The sequence below is a fragment of the Pan paniscus genome, chromosome 4 (assembly GCF_029289425.2).
Source record: "Pan paniscus chromosome 4, NHGRI_mPanPan1-v2.0_pri, whole genome shotgun sequence".
Classification (NCBI taxonomy): domain Eukaryota; kingdom Metazoa; phylum Chordata; class Mammalia; order Primates; family Hominidae; genus Pan; species Pan paniscus.
Genome location: NC_073253.2, coordinates 67,881,657 through 67,905,085, shown reverse-complemented (window position 1 = coordinate 67,905,085; position 23,429 = coordinate 67,881,657). Strand labels below are relative to the sequence as shown.

General features: G+C 40.4%; 1 protein-coding gene across 2 annotated transcripts in view; it reads left to right on the top strand.

Annotated features, from left to right (window-relative positions):
- The first annotated feature begins 643 nt into the window (after positions 1 to 643).
- Positions 644 to 23,429, top strand: part of GHR (growth hormone receptor) — a 298,275-nt gene continuing 275,489 nt past the window's right edge. The window contains exon 1 of one of the 2 annotated variants that reach the window (XM_057302303.2): positions 644 to 1,194. Coding sequence is in view for 1 of the 2 variants with exons in the window: in XM_063604482.1 (XP_063460552.1) it covers positions 1,808 to 1,817 (10 nt within the window). In the remaining variant the exon portion in view is untranslated. Of the gene's footprint in view, positions 1,195 to 1,469; positions 1,818 to 23,429 lie in introns of those variants that run through there. The other variant, XM_063604482.1, reaches the window with a different exon arrangement.

The following is a 23,429-nucleotide window of genomic DNA, read 5'->3' as shown; positions in this document are numbered from 1 at the left end:
TAGTGGAAAGATTGCACGACTAGCTACTCCTTCAGATCTAAGAAAACCTGGAGCTAGATTTTTGTACTCTCTACTCAGAAAAGCATATAGTGACTCGGGGTTTGATGCTGTACAAAAATGACATGCTTATGCACAACTTTAACTTTCTGCAACACTTTTACAACTTCTTGTGAATGAAGTAGGCAGGGCTCGCATTTGACAGATGAGCTATGTCCAGCGTGAGGCAGAGTTAAAACCCTTTTCCTGGCTCAGGAACTTCAGGCTGGGGCCTGTGTCTGCTCTCCCTGCATCCCTGTCCTCTAGCAGATACCTCTCTGCTAACATGCTGAGTGTCCTTGGTAAATTACTCATTCTCTCTGTCTCCGTCTTCTAACCTCCACAGTAAAGTCCTTCGTAGTTTTAACTATCTTTTCACTGTGCCCCAGTGAGCAGGAGTTTGGAACTTGATTGCTGATGGAAAGGCAATATTTGGATGGCTAAACACGCTTTCCAAGGTATCTCGCTGATCTTCCTCTCATTCCTGGAGATAGCTAACCTTTTTGTAAGTGTTTCTTTGAGTCTGTGGACTGCATTTAACGCTCTTGTAGGTCCTGCTTTCATTTGGGAACGGGCAGGCGGAGAGGAAGGAAGTGTATTGCAACTACCAATATTTTCCTCTAGGAGGAGCCGCGCAGCTCAGTTGAGAGTGACACGCACCAACTCCAGCTCCTCGCCGGGAAGACTTCATCCCAGCAACTCGGAATGCTTGGCCCGGGCGGCACTCGGCCTCTCCGCAGCAGTTCTCGAACTGGCCTCCTTGAACGTCCGCTTCCCCTTCGCTTCTGCAGCCTGGATCTGGGGGACGGCGGGCCAGGCGCGGCGTGACCCCTGGTGAACGGTGGCCGCCTTTTCCCACCCCTGCCCTCCCATCCTCCCTTCCCGTTTCACCCCGCCCCCTCTCTCCTCCCCAAGCCTGACAGCCCGCGAGCTGCCAAGCAGGGCGCAGCCATGGGAAGAGGAGGAGGGCTAGGGAGCGGCGGCGGCGGCGGCAGCGGCAGCAGCGGCTGCTACAGTGGCGGTGGCGGCGGCGGCTGCTGCTGAGCCCGGGCGGCGGCGGGGACCCCGGGCTGGGGCCACGCGGGCCGGAGGCCCCGGCACCATTGGCCCCAGCGCAGACGCGAACCCGCGCTCTCTGATCAGAGGCGAAGCTCGGAGGTACTGGAGTGGGGCTCCGGGAGTCTGGCTTTATTTTCCTCCTGTTGTGCCAGGGGGCCTGAGAGTGAACCCTGGGACTCTAGTTGTTTATGAAAACGGGAGGATCTGTCTTATATATTTACACGGATAATTTTTTATTCCGGATGACTTGGCTGTGCTCCCCTCCTCCTTGCGAAGAAGTTGTTTTCTGCTGGTGGGTTGTTGTAACCCAATCTAGTGTGTGTGTGTGTGTGTGTGTATGTGTCTGGAAGTTGGTGAGGGCGGCAGGGAGTTGCGGGCGACAGACGAACCATCACACTCTGGCGTCTGCTCTGGCCCGCGAGTAGTGTACGTGTAGGGGTTTACTCCGGAGACAGTTTTGTTAAAGTCATAAAAGTTTTGCTAGTGTGTTTCTGTTTGCCATCATCTGCCTGGCTGAGGCAGGAACTGCCGAGGCTGCTGCTGCTGCGCGGGGAAGAATCCCCGGCAGCGCGACTGGAGAGACTGGGAAGGTCGAGCTGTGCGCGTGGACACAGCGCGCAGAGCGCGCGGTCTTTTGCGCGTTTGTGCGGGCCGCAGCCGCACATTGGCACCGATGGAACTGGGGTCAGTAGAGTGACAGCCACCAGTCCGCATGAACTGGGGTAAGTGGAAATTGTGGCGAGCCGACCTCCCCCAGCCTCTGACACACTAGTGGTTGTAAAATCAACCAGGCTTAAAGTTTTGACAGAACTGCCAGAGGCTGCGGGTCAATGGGGTGGCCGCGTGTCTAGGGAGAGGGCGCTGGCGGCGCAGAGGGTGCGGGGCAGGGTCACCCACTTGCGAGTGCGTGGGGAAGTCTATTTGGGGCGAGTGCTTTATATATAGCCCGAGGGGATGCCTGCTGAGATCGAGCTGCGGGGGCTCTCGGTCTGGCGCGGACTGTGTGTCCTGAATGAGTGTACGTGTGCGCTGTGTGTGCGCGCGCGAGTGTGCGCCTGGGGAGGCGTGTCGGCGCCTGAGCCAGTAGGGTGTGCAGGGTGGAAGAGGCCACAGAGGTGCCGCCTGCCTGTTTGTGCCACCAGGAGACCTTGGAAGGGACAGAGAAAGGTAACGGAAGGCCAAAGTGTTGGGAAGTCAGAGTAGTTTCTGCATAGGATTAAGTATTAAGGGCTTTAAAATAACTAAACGCATTGCCCTGAGTGGCTGAGGACTGGAAGTGAGGTTTTGGGGAGTTCTCAGGAGAACTGCATGGGAGGGCGTTTGGGAGGTCTAAGGGATGTGTAATATGTGTGAGTACAGAACTTCGGAGACAGACACAGGTTGGAGCTATGAATTTGAAATTTTCAGGGTGCTGCTGTCCACAGTCCAGGGACTGGCTGGTTTCAGAGGTGTTCAGGCTCCCTGGTGTGTGTGCCTGGGAAGACACTCATCTTTTCTTGCAGACATGGGATATTGTGGCAGGTCAGGCTCTGTTTCCTGAGCAACTGGTGTTCCAGGCTAGTTTCCACCTGAATCACCCTAGAAGTATCTTTTTTCTGATGATAAATGTTGAAACCTTTCCAGAAATTAAAATGCTGGATAGAAACAAAATTGATGCAGCAGACAGGATTGTTGATTCTATTTATTCAGTGATTGGGAGCTCTTTTTCCTTTTGAGAAAAGCAAAGCTCAGTGTTTCCAGATTAGATTTCAAGGAGTCTTCAGCTATCTACAGCTTCCCTTCAAATGGGCCTTTGGATGGAGCTGGAAGGATGTGTTTTGGCCTAAAGACCTTTGGAAGACATCATGTGTAGCTTAAAGGGGTTGTCCCGTCTCTCATCATCTTCTTCCACCCTTATAAACTTCTTGTTTTGCATTAATCTAAGGAAAGTTGGTGTGTCAACGTTTAGCTTTTTTTTATTGGAGTAAATATATCACAGTGAAATTATAGTTATGGTCTCCTGAAGCCCATGGAAAGCCAACACTTAATGGGCAAAGGTGTGAAATGAAAGTCTATAAATGCAATGACAAAGTGACGAGATGAGTGCATTCTTTTTTCAAAATGAACATAACTGTGCTCACAAAAATTTGTTTTAGCCAGGCTTTGGGCCCATGTTTTTTATTATTAGTTTTTAAACAGCAGACTCCACATCATAAACCACTTTAAAATGGATACTAGAGGCCTCCTCTATGCTATCTCTGGCGCCTGCTTAAACAGATGTTTACAGTGCTTGGTAACCTATGGGATTGTCATGTTGAGTATCTTCTTAGCTCAGGACATAATGTTTATAGCATAATATAATAAATGAAGCCACAGTTGCAGCGTGTTTCTTCCAAGTGCATGAAGCAAATCTTGCAGCAGGGAAACAAATCTTGCAGTTGGTCCAACTTGGCTGGCCTTCTTTGGCTATCTCCTGGTGAGCAATGTTAATGTAAAGATAAATGTGAGTGACATAGTGAGAAAGTGGGACAGTAAATTGTTTAGCTTAGTGAAAAAAGCATGGATTATGTTTTTTAAATCTGCTAACCTGAAGATTACACTTCTCAGGTCGTACCACTGGCAAATTGCACAACTATGGGAATTTGGTTTGCTTTTAAAGAGCAATTTTTAAAAAGTATGTCAGTAATGAAAATAACTTATATTTCTTAATGTGTTTATGTGTGTCCATACAAGCCAATACTTTTTCTTCTTTGAAAAGAACCCTATAATTTCTGTGGTAATTATTTAAATATTATGAGCATTCAAATCACCTAATCACCTTTTCAATCTTCAATTGATAAGAATCGAAGTTTGGTAAGACTGGAGTCATCCCTCAGCCAATTGTGTAAACAAGACAGTACAGAATGTCTTTCTGGCAGGTAATTTTTTTCAACCTGAAACAGATAATATAAATAATATGTCCCACAAAAGAATTACTTAAGATGATAATTACTTTAGAGGTAATTATCTGGTGCATGAACCTCTATCTGTGAAAATGGTCTAGTCTATCTCTTCTTGGAAATAATCAGTTGGAAATCTCCCTTTTTCATTGGTCAGTCCATTCTAGGAAAGATTCATTTCTAGAAAGTTCTTATACTGAATCAACATTTTCTTCCATCCACTTGCCTATCCTTCAGGAGCTGACCACAATGAATCTAGTCTCTTTTCCCTGTGTTTACCATACTTGAAAACAAATATTATCCTCCTTGCTGAATCCCCTTTTGCCTACTCTTGGAGCAGTTTTTCATCCACTATAGGGTTCCACCCTCCTCTGCCTTGAACAAGATGCCCTTGATTGTACATTATCATTGTATTAGTCTGTTCTCATGCTGCTAATAAAGACATACGTGAGACTGTGTAATTTATAAAGAAAAAGAGGTTTAATGGATTCACAGTTCCACATGGCTGGGGAGGCCTCACAATCATGGCGGAAGGTGAAGGAGGAGCAAAGGCATGTCTTACATGACAGCAGGCAAGAAAGCATGTGCAGGGGAACTGCCCTTTATAGAACCATCAGATCTCATTAGACTTATTCACTATCATGAGAACAACATGGGAAAAACCCACTTCCATGATTTAATCAACTCCTACTGGGTCCCTTCCACCACATGTGGGAATTATGGGAATTACAATTGAAGATGGCATTTGGGTGGAGACAAAGCCAAACCATATCATTCCGCTCCTAGCCCCTCCTAAATCTCATGTTCTCACATTTCAAAACCAATCATACCTTCCCAACAGTCCCCCAAAGTCTTAACTCATTTCAGCATTAACTCAAAAATCCACAGTCCAAAGTCTCACCTGAACCAAGGCAAGTCCCTTCCACCTATGAGCCTGTAAAATCAAAAGCAAGTTAGTTACTTTCTGGATACAATGGAGGTACAGGCATTGTGTAAATATGCCCATTCCAAATGGGAGAAATTGGCCAAAACAGAGGGGCTATAGGTGCAAGTCCAAAGTCTAATAGGGCAGTCATTAAACCTTAAAGTTCCGAAATGAACTCCTTTGACTTCATGTCTCACATCCAGGCTGTTTTCATGGCTGGCATTGACTGTGGCTTTTCCAGGCACATGGTGCTAACTGTCAGCCCCTACCATTGTGGGGGCTGGGGAATGGTGGCCCTCTTCTCTTAGCTCTACTAGGCAGTGACCCACTGGGGACTCTGTGTAGAGGATCCAACCCCACATTTCTTTTCCTCATTGCCCTAGCAAGGGTTGTTTATGAGGGCTCTGCCCCTGCAGGACAACTCTGCCTGGACATCCAGGCATTTCCATACATCCTCTGAAATCTAGGTGGAAGTTCTCAAACCTCAGTTCTTGTCTTCTGTGCACCTGCAGGACCAACACCACATGGAAGCTGCCAAGACTTGGGGCTTTCACCCTTTGCAGCCATGGCCTGAGCTGTACCTTGGCCCCTTTTAGACATGGCTAGAGGGGCTGGGACACAGGGTACCAAGTACCTAGGCTGCACCTAGCAGGCCCAGAAAACCATTTTTCCCTCGTAGGCCTCTGGGCCTGTGACGTGAGGGGCTGCCATAAAGGCCTCTGACATGTTCTGGAGACATTTTCCCTATTGTCTTGGTGACCAACATTTGGCATCTCATTACTTATGCAAATTTCTGCAGCAGTCTTGAATTTCTCCCCAGAAAATGGGTTTTTCTTTTCTATGGCATCATCAGCTTGCAAATTTTCCAAACTTTTATGCTCTTTTCACCTCTTGAATGCTTTGCTGCTTCGAAATTTCTTCTGCCAGATACCCTAAATAATCTCTCTCAAGTTTAAAGTTCCACAGATCTCTAGGACAGGGGAAAAATGCCACCAGTCTCTTTGCTAAAGCATTAACAAGAGTCACCTTTGCTCCAGTTCCCAACAAGTTCCTCATCTTCATCTGAGACCACATCAGCCTGGACTTTATTGTCCATATCACTATAAGCATTTTGGTCAAAGCCATTCAACAAGTCTCTAGGAAGTTCCAAACTTTCCCACATCTTCCTGTTTTCTGAGCCCTCCAAGTCTCTAGAAAGTTCCAAACTTTCCCACATTTTCCTGTCTTCTTTTGAGCCCTCCAAACTGTTCAAGCCTCTGCCTGTTACCCAGTTCTAAAGTTGCTTCCACATTTTTGGGTATCTTTACAGCAGCACCAACTCTACCATTACCAACTTACTATATTAGCCCATTCTCATGCTGCTAACAAAGACATACCCAAGACTGGGTAATTTATAAAGAAAATTAGGTTTAATGGACGCACAGTTCCACATGGCTGGGAGGCCTCTCAATCATGGCAGAAGGTGAAGGAGGAATAAGGCACTCTTACATGGTGGCAGACAATAAAGCATGTGCGGGGGAACTACCCTTTATAAAACCATCACATCTCATGAGACTTAATCACTATCGCAAGAACAGCATGGGAAAAACTCGCCCTCTTGGTTCAATGACCTCCCACTGGGTTCCTCCCATGACACATGGGGATTATGGTAGCTACAGTTCAAGATGAAATTGGAGTGGGGACACAGCAAAACCATATTACTGACTGTCCCTCCTAATGTGTGTTTTCTAAACAAAAGATTTATAATTTGTAGTTCTGAACATTCTATATCTATTAAGACAGTTTAATATTAATGAAATTCTTTAGCCATTTCATTACGCTCTTGATTAATTTCATACCTATAAACAAGATAACTTGTTCTTTTCAGATTATTAATCATCCATAGTCAAAGCATTTTTATAATAGCTTCAAAACATTTTTTCATGCCTGAATGTACTATAAATTTATGGAAAGTATAATACTGTGTGGGTAAATAAAATTCTATAAACAGTGCAAATAGTGACTTAATTTCTCCCTATCAAGGAATATCAACCCCAAATATACCGAAAGTAGAATGTTCCAAAGATAAACAAGTTGAAACTACATGTTATAGACAGGTAGGGACTATGATGTATTTTTTTCATAGGCCTCATTGTGTCTGCTTCCATGAACATGAGTCAGTACTAGCAATCAGGCATTTATTGAAGGCTTGTTCTGCCAAAGTCCCAGAGAGTATGCCATCTGGCCTTAAATGAAGTGAAAGTACATCAAATAAAGATACTTCCTTGGGCAACTGGGATTTGAGATGTGCATGCAGGACATGTCTAAGTCAGCCATCTACTTTTTCTCAGGAGGTAAATGGCTTGCCAATGCCACAGGAAGGTCTAAAGTGTTCACACTCCATAAGCAGGTCCCATGTCCTGTTGTAGGTCTGGACAGGAGCTGGACAAAGGCCCTGTTACTCTTAGCTTACCAAGTCTTAGCTGCCTTGGAAGAAGAGAGCAAATCTGGCTTATCCAGAGGAGAGGCCTGAAGTGTGCATTGGGCACCTACCTGGTGTGATTGATTTCTCTTTTATGTATCTGTCTTGGGCTTCCAGCTAAATTGTGAATTCCCCTTGCCACCAAGCTAAGAATCTGCCACAGCATTGTCTTCCTGCACACACACACACATACACACACACAAAAACATATATGTTGGATGATGAAGAGACAATGTCAGTTTTTCAGCAAGTCTGAATGTGAAACAAATGGCTATGTTTCTTGGTGCAGTGGGGTGGGAGGATGAGAGAGAAAAAACCAACCTGTGATATAAACTGACATCTGAGCCTACCAAAAGCCCTTTGAGAGACCTTTGATCAACACAAGGGGATAATCATAGTGTTGTGCACTTAGATAAAATTGTCCATGCTAGTCCTGTGTGTGTGTGTGTGTGTGTTTCTTCACTTTATCCCCAGCATTATGGTCTCAATTCATACACATTTGCTTTTTTGCTTTATTCTAGTCTGATATGAAGGGAAGAAATAAGCAATGATTCAGTTCCTTTTTTTACATTTCAAACATTTATTTCACTACTCCCCACCTCCCAGTCCTCACCCCCCAAAATTACAAGAGACCCATTGGCAAGTACTTGGACATGCAATTTTCAAACCAAAGGTTTACTTTGCTATAAGAAACGTCTAAGTTAGGATGATATAATATGAAATAATAGTAAATTAGATGTCAAGAAACTTGGGTCCTCTCCAAGCTCTGCCTTTAATGGGCTTTGCAGTTTTTGCCAACTATTTAACCTTCCTGGGCTTCATGTTTCTTGTATGTTAAAAACAAGCAAAAAGGAGAAGTAAACAAAATGACCCCTTAGAATTATCTTCAGGGCTATTGTTTGAATCCATTTAATTATCGAATTTCTCTCTTCTTTTAAATGTAAGCATCAAAAAATGTTTGCCTATTTTATTCTCTCATCATTAATTTTTAATCAATTAAATAAAATAGATAAAAATTTTATCAAAACCATGCTTCTTTCTTTCATTCTAAAACAATGCAATTCATCACTATCTGATGCAGAAAGTCTTTCTGAAATATTGTTTTTCTCTTTTGTTGTTGTTTTTTTCTTTGTGCTAAAGAAAATTCATTGATGAGTACCAGGTTCTTCAAAGAAGGATGGAAAAGTCATTGTTTTTTAGTCTCAACTTCTTTCTTCAGTGCTTCTTCCTACCTTTTAATATAGGCAAATAAAGCCTTAGGCCAGGCACTAATTTTACTTAGTAATGATTCATAAGAAGGTAGTGATTTTGTCAGAAATTGCTGGGCTGCATGCTTTTAATCAGCATCTAAACTTACCTTCAAATACTCCATTCCAAAATTAGCAGATAACTTCTTCTACAGAGTCTTTCAAACTTCCAGATGTGTTTACTGTTTTGATTAGGGCTTTCTTCTTTTGTTGTTGATAAGACTTCAGCCAGTTTTCTTTAGGCTAACATTATTATATTCCCAATGAATTATACTTCTTAGGTTGTGAATTTGTTTAAAGATAAATCTATCTCCAGCTGGCTGGCTTCTAAGTAAAAAGGGGTATCCTAGGGAAGAAGTGCACTTCACAGGGATTCAGTACAGGTGTAGAGAATTCCCTGATAGAGAATTGGAACACATCAAGAGTTTGCAAATTGAAAAGGTACTTTTATGTACTTATCCATGGTGGACAACCTGTGTCCTAGGGAAGAAGCGCATTTCGCAGGGATTCAGCACAGGTGTAGAGAATTCCCTGATAGGGAACTGAAACACATCAAGATTTTGCAAACTGAACAGGTACTTTTATGTACTTATCCATGGTTGACAACCTACTGTGCTAGACATTTGCTGTAGTAACTCCTTGATTTTTTCCTCGGTTGTTTATAAAATTAAACATTTGAAGTAGCCTATTGAAAAGTCTTAAAAGAGGCATCTCCTCTATTCCTTTAGAATACAGTATATTAAACAAGTGATAAAGTCCAAAGAAAAATCCTTATTCTTTTCTTGCTTTAAAAAATGCACTTTATTTTATTAAGCATTATATCTATCTTTTAAAACTTTGAATTGCCATATCAATGAAAGTAGAGTGTTATCATTACAAAACAGAATCGCAGATAGTTCTTTCCCTGTGCTTATTGAGAGAAAAGGTGCATAATTGATGCTGTAAATGATCATCTTGAATTTGATGATGGCTGGTGAGAAACCTCAGTCAGACATTCAATTTTGATTGCCATTGGTCAGAAAGGCAGTCTTTGTTCTTCGTCACTATGTGGCACATGATCCTAATTCAACCTATCAGCTGCTTCTCTGCACACTTTCAAGCTATGTGATTGTTATACTAGAAAGCCTCTAAGTTGGCCAAACTAATGAAGACTAATCTGACAAAGCATATGTGAATGATAAATTCTGTAAAGACCGTGAAGATAGAGTCTCTGCAGTGGCTTCTTCCCCTGGGGGTAGAAGAAGATACCAGAATCCCTGGGCAAGATGAAATAGATAAAGGAAAGGCATCATTTTTATACCTAGGAAATCAGAAAGATTAAAGAAAGAGAAGCAAGAATAAAGAAGAACTACTACTTTCATAGTTCATTCTTTCAATGTAGCACCTTATTTCCCATAGAGACATTGGTGAAACCATGCTTTTCTTTGCCATAGAATAGGTGTTCAGTAAATATTTTGCAGGTGGCCTTAATATGTAGTAAAACAGACAGAAATATGGAAGCATTGACAAGAAGTTTGTGGATAATTTGAGGGCAAAAGGATGTAGATAGGATCAGGTTCATAATGCAAATTTGCTATTATTCTCCTTAGATTAATGATGTCACTCAAACTTCATGACCTGCTTTCCAAGGTGTATGCTGTTCACAGCCTTGGAAACATTTAGAAGTTTTTAGTACTTGGAGCAAGATGGATATATGTTTCACATTTTATCTAGGACTTAGTAGGACTTGGGAGACATATCTACTTTGCCAGATCTTAGTATACTTATTATGGAGCATGACATTTTAATTCTCTTTGCTTTTGTCCTACAAAGTTTAGTGTTTTAATTTATTTTTCTCAGTGCATATAGGGAGAGAATTATTTATATAATCTGAAAAGTACTTTGAAAACTACTTGGGAAAATATGTTGAATAAATAAGTTTTTTTTAAAATTAGCCTACAGGATGTAAGTCTGGCCAGGCTAGTGGTATTTTTGGTATCATTGTGAAAAATCAAAAACAGAACATGTATTTATCAATCCATTAGTGTGTTCCCAGGAATGTGCTAGACACTAGGGAATACAAAAGTAGTATAAAACATGACTCTTGACTTTAGTACCAAGCATTCAAGCTAGAAGGCAACACTATTAATGTACATTCATGGTGTGATTATGGAACAGTCGATGACTGTACAACTTAATGAAAAGTTCATTACAGACTATAAATGCTACATTTATTTAGAGAGAAGGACAATCTGTTTGGACTGAGGGACTGGAAGAGTGGCCTTCATGGGCAACATGGCTCCTGAGCCAGGACTTAAGATATGTTTTTTTTTTTTTTTTTTTTTTTTTTTTGGTTAGGTAGAAGGGTTGGAGAGGTTTCATGCAAGGAGTTAGGAACTGAGGACCAGGAGGTGTATCTTGAGCTCACTGGGGTTACTGGTAACAGGGAGGAGGCAGAGAGTACCAGGCTGTGGATTTGTTATCCAGTGGAAGCTCTTCCCATTGCTTATTATGGTCGCTGCATATAGGCTCATCCCTTGGGTAGGGCTATTGGAGTGGCCACCCTGACCCTATTGCTGATTGGATAGTGGTGGCTGCTGTATGGTATTTCAGCACATTTATCTTTTCTGAACATTATGTAAATTCAGTCTGAAAACTTCTTTCTTAAACAATGTTCCAAGAGGCCTATTAAAGATGCCAACAATATGACTTCCATTCAAGAATATGATCTTGAATGGGCTTTACAATGGCAGAGCTGACCTGAGATTACCTCCTCTGCTCCTGCTCTCAAGCCATGTGCTGATGCTGACAGTCCTGGCCCAATAGAGCCATAGGGCCTCACAGAACTTGAGATCATCTACCAGTGGCTGTCAACCAAGCCACTCCTATCTGCTAGGTAGTGCATAGGGACATTGGGAAAGACAGTTATTATAAGAACTGGAAAGAGTTGTAGGCTTTTGGTGCCTGAAGTCAGAAATGCTAAATTTCTGTGATGCCAGGGGCAGTCCTATATAAGAAATTATTGTGCCTCCTCAAATGCCAGTAGATCCCTATTGAAATACTTGAGTCTCATATCCTCACTTTATTTATAGGTGGGGAAATGGGAGGCCCTGAGAAGTGACAAAACTTTCTTCTAGGATTAAACTTCACAGTCTCAGTGACAGATTTATAACTCAATTCTTTTAGTTTTCTTTCAAGAGCTCTTGTTGCAGCACCACAGTCCCTCCTATTAACATGGGCTATAACTATGGAATAGCATGTTGTTTATCTCTGCCATTTTTATAGAAGGATGATAGTTAGCTATGTTAACTATCTGAATGGGTGCAATGTGAATTGAGATAACTGGTACTTGACCAGCAGTTCTTTCCCCTGGGAACACACACAGATTCACCTGTAAATTAGGGTTGGCAGATGCCTGTTGAGAAGTCAACCATAGCCAAAGCTTACAAATTGGTTGACTTTTTGGAAAGGGCATGGAGTAGGCTTTGGATTCACACAAATCTGCTTGTCTGACAGGATTTGAATACAACCCTTCTTATCTTTACTATCTTTGTGACTCTCAGCCAATTAAACTCTCTGAGTTTTATCTGCAAAAAAACAGGTGATTATTCTTATTTCACAAGCAATGAGTCAAAATAGTGCCTGGCACATATTGGGCACTGCAGATATAGAGAATTCCCTACAGTATCTTTTTGAGCATAAAGACTTGAAACCTTCACTTATAAAAGACCCTCTTGATAACAGTCGCTATTTTTTTCTCCTCCTTTCCCCAAACAACAAAACTAGGGCTTCAGTGAGTCCCTGAAGTGTTTACTTTGTTTGAACTGTTGAGATTTCCCTCCTCCAGAAGAGTCCTGCTGGCCAGAGATGAGTTCCTTTTGACTTCTCTGTCAACGTGCCTGTATTATTGTCACATAGTAAAAATGGAAGATATATCTAGATGGTTATTAGCAGGTTGTGAAACTTAGATTTTAAAGTCAATAATAAAAGCCATTCCTGGGTAGAGAAGTTTTTCAGAGAGATTTCTACCTTGCCAGCGATGAGAGAGCCTCCTTAGGTGAGGTGAATACTTTAGGCAAGTTAAGGGATAACACAATATAATTTATTTAAGTAAGTTTTTTATCTGGGACTAATTTCAGGTTTGCAGAAAAGTTGCAAAAATTTTAGAGGTCCTGTATATTCCTCACCTAGTTTCCCATGTTGACATCCATAATCATGATATATTTGTCAACACTAAGAAACCAATGTTAGTACAGTACTATTAACTAAAATCCAGACTTCATCCTAATTCCCCCAGAGCTTCCACTCACATCTTTTCTGTTCCAGGATTCAATCCAGAAGCGTGCACTGCTTTTGATTTTATGATTTTTAAATACTGTGCATATGCTTTTTTAATTTGGGCCCTCTCATGTGTTAAACTTACCGGCCTTTGTAACCAGATAGCAAGTTCTGTAACAGAAAATACAATAATGTTGAATCCAACATCATGCTGGGCACAAAGTATGTTCTCCAAACTAATTAAATTTATCACAGCAACAAGAACAAAGTTTTACTCAGCGTACATATGTAGCTGAGTCCTCATTGGTAAGCTAAGAGGTACTCATAAGAGTGGGATAACTTGGAAGAAATTTGATTTTGAATGTGTGCCCTGAGCATTGGTATAAAACAGGACCCCCTAAATCATATATGAACTGAGTCTGTACAATGTGCCTAGCATTGTGTGTGCATATCACACTTACTCCTGATAACTGTAAGGCACATAGCCTTGAGTAACTTAGCTGAGGAAATGAGACCAAGGGAAGTTAAGTTACTTGGCCAGGGATTCACAGCTAGTAACAAAGCTGAGATTAAAACATATATTTTTCTGGCTTCAGAGCCTACACTCCTAATGCTGTATTCAATTACTCCCACACTTCTCCACTTGCTTAACCCCTATTCTTGGTGTCCTTTTTCTAGGTATACAGAATTTGAAAACTCTATATTGTCAAACTACAGCAGACCTGGATGCATGGTATATACTTCTTTGTGAGCTGGATTAAGTTTCAGCCTTGAATTTGTGGATTATTTTCAAAACCTGCCTAACATCTGTAAAACATGTTATTTTTTTAATATGTAGATATCCACATAAATTGACCACAATGCTCTTCAGAAAGTCCCATAATCCAATAATAAATAAATTTTTGATACATGGCTAATAACAGGCACAGAAGCATCTCCAAAGGGCAGGACATTGATATTGTGTAATAATTTAAAGTATTTTATGATTGTATAATGTGCCTGAGTTTTGGATAGTTGACCTCTATTTCTCAGTCTTTACATAGTTACTGCTTTTTTAAGTGTTACATGAGGGATGTGGAATATTCAGTGTAACATTTGACTAATCTTTATATTTTGAGTGGCCCAACTGAAAATTACCCTTGGTTGCCTTGGAACTCTGGGCATGATGTTCAAAACTAGAAATTCTTGCAAATTATTTGAGCTTTGGCTCTGGGAAGATAAACAACATGGATAACTAGGTTAACCAGGGCTGAAATTTCTCTAACCTATAATTCTAAATTCAGAAAAGAATGGGCTTTAGGGTTTTTTGTTTATTTTTGCTTTGATTACAAGTTGTTGGAAGCCTAGAGTTAGTATCTAATAACACAATCTATGTAAAACACAAATTATTGGCTCAGAATGATATCTAATTTCTAAGAAGATATGAGGAGGCAATCATGTAAAAACGTGCTTTTCTTCCTAGAAGGAATAAGCTGGGATTGGCCAAAAGGTAATCCCTTTAGAGTCTAATGTTTAGAGCATTGCATATTTTTAAAGAAGACATATTACCTTTTAGAACATATGTAGGAAACCATTTTCTTTGCTTCTATGGCTACATAAAGTTGTCATGGTTTTAAACCGTGACCTTAGATACCTTATAGAAGTAATTACAGGCACAATCTGTGAATGAAGATTTGCAAACTATGCTTCACCAAGCCTCAGGGACTATTGGATGTCCAGAGGACAGAGCCATGTTGGATGTCTTATGGGCCTTCAGTCCTGCAAAGTGGTGTGCTTTCATGTTTTATACACAGCAGTTCTGAGAAAATTTAAGTTGAAAAAACAGCCTCTCTTCTTATTATTTTTATTTTTATTTATTTATTTATTTATTTGAAACAGAATCTTGCTGTGTCACCAGGCTGGAGTGCAGTGGCGTGAACTTGGCTCACTGCAACCTCTGCCTCCCAAGTTCAAGCGATTCTCTTGCCTCTGCCTCCTGAGTAGGTGGGACTACAGGTGCAGGCCACCACGCCCAGCTAATTTTTGTATATATGTATTTTTAATAGAGACAGGGTTTAGCCAGGTTGCCCAGGCTGATCTTGAACTCCTGAGCTCAAGTGATCAGCCCACCTCAGCCTCTCCAAGTGCTGGGATTACAGGTGTGAGGCACCGTGCCGAGCCATCCTGTCTTCTGAAAAAAAAAAAAAAAAGTGAACAAAAATGTTTAAGCCTGGTATATATTTTCTTATATTGCATAAGCTACTTTTCTGACTGCCTCTCTTTAGAAATTCCTCTGATTTCTAGAGAAAAAAAAATCGCATTAGCTTTTTGGTTTATAAATTCAGGCTCACTTTAATAACTGCTAGATTATAAACTCTTAGAAGGCAAAGGGCTATGTATTCTCTACTTGTGGACACTCAATTAGTTTGCTTAAGCAATTACTTCTGTGTAAGCAACATTAATGAAGTGCTTACTATGATCAAGGGCTATACCAAGTCCTTTTTTATATTATTTAATCTCACACAAAACCCATGATCGACCTAATTGTACACTTGGTGAAACTATGATGTAGGGAGGTTAAATAATTTGTTCAAGAACCCACAGCTGGTAAGTCGCACAGTGTATTCAAACCCAGATCTTCCTAATTGCAAATGTGTCCAACTCCCATGCTTCTAACCACTGCCTATGTGATGGTTCTTTGAAATTCCTCCCTCCAAGAAGTGGAATTTAATTCCCCCCGTCCATTGAATGTGGGCCAAACTCAGGTGACTCATTTCTATTAAATGGAGTAAAGTGGAAGTGAAGATGTGTGGCTTTAGCGACTAGGTCATTCAAAGTGGCTCCTGTCTTGGTTGTTCTGTCTCTTATACCTATTGGGCATTTAATCTGGGGAAAACCAGCTGCCATGTTTTGAGCTGCTCTGTGGAAAGGCTAACATGAAAAGATACTGTGGATCCTACAGACAGCTTCAAATGAGGACCTGAGGCCCTCAGACCAGTAGCCAGTATGAAACTGAAGCCTCTTGACCACAGCCTCCATGAGAGTAATGGAATCTTGACCCCCTAGTGAACCACAGCCTCCATGAGAGTAAAATTCAAGATGGAGCCTTGACACCCAGTGGAGCCTCGAGATGACTGCAGTCTTCCACCAACAGCTTGATTCATGAAAGACCATCAGCCAGAGCCACCCAGATAAGGTGATTCTAGGCCCCTACTCCTAGAAAATAAATATTTGCTGTTTTGACTGCCAAGTGTTTGATTAATTTGTTAAGCAGCAATAGATAAATAATGCAGCCTAACACTGTCCTGGTCATTTTTAAAAAAGAAATTGTTTTAATTTTACTAAATCACAAATTTTAAAACATTGATACAGCAAGGAGAAACTTTCCAGAAAAAAAATGCTGCCAAATTTAAGTAGTAAAATATTAATGTCCAAAAAACATAATAGTTACAATGACATCTCTAGGATTGAGGATTTTGTAAGTCAAAGGTCAGCTGCTTAAAAAACCCATAATTTTAAAAGGAAGGATATTAATAATAACTGCATTATTGAACATAGATAGCATTTTGAACTTTTAAGAAATCCTCATGGGAAAACTCAGGAAATAATCTGTTTGGTAAGTTATCACTCATAATCTTAAATTGTTAGGTGCATGTTTGCACTTTCCATGATTTGAAGAGGAATATAAAGCAAAGTTGAATTTTAACCTCTTCCCTAGTGATTTTACTCAGCTTTTCAAAGGGGTCCTAAAAGCTCAGAGGTCAAGTCATTTCTTGGTTTGCTCTACCTGACAAATTGCATTAATAGCCACTTGCAGTTTAATAAATGACTTGGACTTTGATTAATATCTTTAGTGCTTAAGCCCAAGAATTTGTATAAGACTTTGGGATATAGTACTGTAAATTTATCTAAAGATGGACACTGGAAGGTAGAAGGAGATATGTTAGTGTTGGTTTGGGTACATGTCTAGGTACTGAATTTGGATCATCATAAGTCCTTACAGAAGATACTTGTTGACTTGTCTTTTAAAAAAATATGTGAAAGTGATTTTTTAACATATTTACAAAGTGATCTAAGTGATTTAAGGAATTCATTCATGAAGTGGATATGACTAGTTCTTGTTTAGTATTCAGAATGACTGTAAAATAGAAATGTTGATTTTCCTTGCCCAGATTGTAGAACACAGATCAAACCCTCCTAGTCCTTCCCTTAAATGTTTTTTCTCCATACAGCTTATGCCCTGAGTTCTCAAAACATTTTTTATATTGAACTGGACTGGATAGTATATGCCTGCCCCTGATTCATGGGATTATGCTGCAAGGGAATATAAAGATGAATATTGATAGCCTGAGTGTGAAAATTCATCATTACTCTCATCCTCATTCATTAATTCATGTGTTCATTAACTCATAAACACACTAATTGATTCAACAGATATTTATTGAACGTTTACACTTTGCCCAGTGGAGCACTGGACTAGGTGCTAGCATAGTATAATAAGCAACCCAGAAATAGCCTCTGCCTTGCTGCATTTCATAGTCTAGGACGGAGAAAGGCATTAACCAAGTATAATTTAAAATTGTTTTAAGTAATGTGAAATAAACATATATGAGAACTTGACTCAGGTTGGTATATTTGATGGTTAGGGAAAGCTTCAAAAACGGGATATTTGAGATCTAAGTAAGAGGGAAAAGAAAGAGCATAATGGGTAGAGAAAAAATAGGATCCAGGAAGATACTCAGTACTTCTGAGAACTAAAAACAATCAAGTCAGTGTAGTCAGAGTTCAAAGAAGGAGAAAGAACATGATCCAAGGAGAAGCCAGAAAAGTAAGCAGGGACTACATCTTACACGATGATGTAGGCTGTATTTTAGTTTTTACTTATCTTAAGAGCAATAGAAAACCATTGAAGGGTTTGAAGCAGGGGAGCGACATAATCAGGTCTGCATTTTAAGGAGGTCACCTGCTCTATTATGAAGCATGAATGGAGGAGGATGGAAAGTGATATTCAGGGAGCTGGTTTATGAGTCTGTTGTAGGCCAGAGGTATTGGTAGCTTGGACCAGGGTGATGATGCTGAAGATTGAAAGGAGTTAATAGATTTATAATATATTTGTGAAGTAAAGTTGACTGTACTTAGTGCTGACTTAGATAGTACTGGTGAGGGATGTCATGGTAAACTCCAAGGTACTGGGCTTCTTCAACTGAGTGGAAAACACTAGAGGGAGACCAGGTAAAGGTTGAAGGAAAGTGAGGAACAGTAGTTCAGTTTGGGGATATTTTGATTTGGAGGCCTTTTTAAGACTTCCTCAAAGAGACACAGTGCAGTCTTGAATCCTGGATCAGAGGAGATACCTCAATGTATAAATTTGTAAGACAATGGTTTATACACACTATGAAAGCCACTGAGGTAAGTGAGATCATGTACAGAGTGAAAATGAAGTGAGAGAAGAAAGCATAAGTCTGAGCCATGAGAACTCCAACATTTAAAGGCCAAGTGGAAAAGTTGACAAGAGTGGGAATTGTGACTGGGGTAGATGCTAGAGGGGCATCTCAGAGGCCAAGGAAAGAGAATCATTTAAGGTGCTGATGAGGGGTAAAGTAAGAAGGTCCTGTAAATGTCCTCTTGGATTAATAAATTTGATGTTTTGAAGGACTTTAGGGAGAATGAGTTTGTTGTAGTGATGGGGGCAGAAGCCAGAATGAAGTGTCATGGGAAATGGGTGGAAGTCTTGAAAGAGAGACAATGAATATAGATAACTCAAGATATGTGGTCAAGGGAAACAAAAAGTATAAGGCTTTAACTAGAGGAGGAAATTGGAGTTAAAGGAGGAGTTTTTTTTTTTTTTTTTTTTGAGACGGAGTCTCGCTATGTCGCCCAGGCTGGAGTGCAGTGGCACGATCTTGGCTCACTGCAAGCTCCGCCTCCTGGGTTCACGCCATTCTCCTGCCTCAGCCTCCTGAGTAGCTGGGACTACAGGTGCCCTCCACCACGCCCAGCCAATTTTTTATATTTTTAGTAGAGACGGGGTTTCACCGTGTTAGCCAGGATGGTCTCGATCTCCTGACCTCATGATTCGCCTGCCTCAGCCTCCCAAAGTGCTGGGATTACAGGTGTGAGCCACCACTCCCAGCCAGGAGGAGTATTTTTTAAAGATGGGAGACTTGAGCACATTTGAACACTAATGGGGAAGACCAGTGGGGAGGATCAGGGGTGGCCTGAAGATAGACAGAGGGTGGATAAATAATCATGTAGGATTCCTGAGAAGATAGAAGAAGTTGGATCCAGAGCACAGCAGGGGGAATTAGCTGGCCTTGGAGAGGAGAGATGATCTCTATCCTCTATTCTAGAAGGAAGCCAAAGGTGATGTGTGCAGATGCAGAGGTGTGTTTGATGTGGTGAAGCCAAGTCAAAGGAGTTTTTGTTCGATGCCTTATATCTGCTCCAGAAAGCAGTTGAGTCACCAACTGAGACAGGGAGAGAGAAAGGGGCTGGCATACTAGGAAGGAAAGGGGATCATTTCAGATATTTGAGGAGGACAGAGTAAGTTGGAATATGAAAGGGAATAAATGAGTAAAATTTAGTAGGACTGCTAGTCACTGCTTGAAGGCTCAGCTGAGGCTGATGATCATGAATTCATGGTACTACTGTTAGAATTATTATAAAATATATGAGCCTTTTTGGAGGTGCTCAGCAGTTTACCAGACACAGAAAAACAGGGTCATCTAGGCTTAGGATTTTGTCAGAGAGGTATGATGAAAAGATTGCAAAGGAATTTAGGATATTGGCATGGGCAAGGGAGCTTCTGGAGTGATAAACCAGGAATCTAAGCCTGCTAGGGAGGGACATATAGACAGGAGAAGGAGAGTATAGAGATCTTTCTGAAGGTTAGAGGAAATTTGTAATCAAAGTGGTTGATTAAACAAGACAGAAGTATAGCAGTCAGTGATCAGCCCAGGATGCTGCACCCCAGATCAATTAAATCTGTATTTCTGGGTGTAGGGCCCATCCCAGTTTCTCAGGAGATTCCAGTGCTTTCCTTAAGGGAGAATATTGATATAACTGTTATTAAGACTATTGTGAAAAAAGATATTAGCAATGTGAAATCAAGACAAAAACACAAACACAGAAAGAAGTTAGACAAAAACAAAAAACACTGAAATTACACATTTTCTTTTTCACAAATGAAAGTCAAATTCACGGGCCTTCTTCCCTGACTCATTCTCCCTGACATTAGAAGTCCAAAGGGAGCAAGTAAAGTCTTTATGGGGAAGATGGTATAATTAAGCACCAATTACCTAGGGACCAGATGCTTTGGGATTTGACTGATGAAAACAGATTAGAAGCATGGTGAATTTGTTCACTACAGTCTTTTTGGAGGGGCAACACTCTTGGCTCACTTGGCATGAGGTAATGTCAGTCTGGCTACAAAGATTTGAATGTGGGGCTTGAGTTTCTAAAAGGGGACTGATTGGACTTCTCTTAGCCAGGATACTCAGACTTGGTGGCTATATCATGGCTCACAGTGTCTTGGAATGGTCTTGAGCCTAGTTTAAATTTGTTGAAATTACATATGAATATTCATTAATGTATTACTTGGAACTCAGTGAGAAGGATCATCACTGCCAGATTTCCTAGTTAGGAAAACCTACCTTCATTCCTTCCAGTTAAATAGAAGACCATTGTATAGTTCATTTTGGGCTAAGTGGAGTGTTTATGAAATGTGTAGGGCTTATAGGCATAACTATTGCTAAAGAAAGCCCAGTAAAGCTTGACATCCCCTCTGTTGCCCTTGTCTGTCATTCCATAAATTTAATGTCAAGAGCATTTTTAGAGAAGATGATCACAGGATGATTCAGGTAGACATGGAGCAGGTTGTGAAAACACTGGCATGTTTCACCAATGTATTAGGGTTTCCAGAGAAACAGGACCAGTAGGGTGTGTGTGTGTGTGTGTGTGTGTGTGTGTAGATTTATTTTAAGAGATTGGCTCACACAATTATGGAGACTCGCAAGTTCAAAATGTGCAAAGTGGGCTAGTAGGTTGGAGACCCAGAGAAGAGCTCATGTTGCAAGTCAAGTCCAAGTCCGCTGCAGAATTTCCCTTTGCTTGGGAGGTCAGTCTTTGGCTCTATTAAGGCATTCAACTGATTGGAAGGCAGTTTACTTTACTCAGAGTACATCATTTAAAATTTTAATATCATCTAAGAACACTCTCATAGAAACATTTAGGGTAATGTTTGACAACATATCTGGGCACATGGCCCAGCCAAGGTGATATAGATATAGATAGATATAGATATAGATAGATATAGATATAGATATAGATATAGATATAGACATAGACATAGATAGATATAGATATAGATAATGGATATATATAATGGATATATAATGGTTATATAATTAAACATTACACCTGGGAAGTTACAGCACTATCTTCTCTGGATTAAACAACAACAACAAAAATACTCAGTCCAATTCATGATTTGTTGAGGGTCTGTGTAGAATATAGAAATTATACTACAAGTTTGGTTTTCTTTAGGATGGTGAGCATTTTATAAAATATGTATATATAAAGAGAGGCATTCTCTTGTAACACTTAGAATAGTCCTGTACACATAGAAGGCACACAGAATGTCCAGTGCCAGTGACATGAGACTTCATAATGATGTGTTTGAAGCCAAAGCTTTGTGTGGTAAAAAGCCATGAGCAGTTAATAAATTTCCATTTGATGGCAGCTATAAATATTAACCAGAAGACTCATAACTGTGTTTTCAACTCACATACCTGGGTTGGGGCAGAAGCAATAGTTTCAGCAGCCTTTATTTATCTGTTTTTAATTCCATCTCACCATTGTTAAATTTACCTGAAATAATTGCCATTTTGACAATGCCCTCAAAAATCATCTTATTGCCTGGGGACTGATTTTCAGATTCCTGAGCCCAGTATTCAGAATCCTATATATTCCCTCAACCTATCTTTCCATGTGTATTTTCTGTTGAGCTTCAAACTGAACTACCTCTTTGCTCTCAACATATTCTATTTGTTAACTTTTGTTCATGTTATTCCCTCTAAAATGACTTTTCTCTAATTTTTTTCATTCTCTCACTCTTCTTGTCTTTCGAGGTGGAACTCAAATGCCACAGTATCTGCTATGATCCTTCCCCTTTCCAGCTACAAATTCCTCTTTCCTCTACCACTTCTTTGGCACATTTATTAAGACTCGCGATTTCTCTCATCTAAGTCTCTTGTGCAATGTCTTACTGTATGTGGCCTGAATTCAGGATCTATGTCTACAGCCTCCCCTTTAGCCTCACTCCAGTATCTTGCAGGTGGGCAGTCCTCTGTAAACACTTGTTAAAAAAGTCAAAACACATTTTTCAAATCAGAAAGAACCTAACATACAAAGCCTCATTGTCATTTTTAAATTTCATCGAAGAGCTATACATTGAATTTTTTGTGTGTTCTCTATAGTACCTAGCCATGTGCTGGACAGTGGACCCACAGTGGACATTCAGTAATTAGTAATTGATGGATTTATTCTGTATTTAACAAAATTTTCTGGATGCTTTTAGACTGAAGGAGATTGGTTTGATGACACAAGTTTCAAAAGACAATGTTATTGCTAATGCACATTATGAGGGAACTATGATATATTTTGAAGTCCAACAAATAGAAAAATGAATCAATCACGAGTCAGATTTATTGATGGAATTGTGCCACCATCAAGTTCTAAAGTATTAGTAGTGATGTTATCAGAAAATATCCCACTCTGAGATCATCTGTAGCCAGCTTTATACTCTAAAAGAATAGTCTGAGTATGTTCTGCTAGGAAAAGGGCTCAGTGGTCTAGGAATTATTGTTTTTACTTTTTCAAAGTTTATAAACTTGGCATGACTGTGCTTTTCTGTGGCTTCCAATCTCTGGTGATAAGTTTTCTCAAAGTGTTCCTGATTTATCCTGATGTAAATCACAATTCATAAATATCAAGAGAGACTGCCTACAGTACCGTCTTCTGATTTAAAAACACATTTGAATCAATATTTACTTATATATAATGCATTCTGCTGAATAAGGAAGTTCTGACTTGTTAAGCTCAGTATGCTTCGATAAGAAAGCAAAATCTTTTTATTGGGTTTTTAAAATGTATTTTAAGGTCCTTATCTCTTGGTGATAGTTCTTTACATATTGAAGTGCCAGAGAATAACTGTCCAGTAGCTGGACAAGAGAGACTCATAATATGGCAGTTGAAGCCAAAGCATTAAGCAAAAACAGTTATTAATATTAACAGGCTCACTGTAGAGAGAAGCCATAGTTGTCAGGGGAGGCAGAACTGCCCAGGAAACCCATCTTTGTCCTTTTGTCTACACAGATTGGGGCAAAAGCAGCAGTTATTTGAACTCAGCAAACCTGTGTTCCATATTGAAGGCCTGCATAAGTCAGGGACCAGGGATGTGATGAAGACCAGACATGGACTTTAGGAGCACACAGTGTAGAGATAAAACTGCACTCATAATGTAAGCTAATGGGAAGCAGGAACGATGG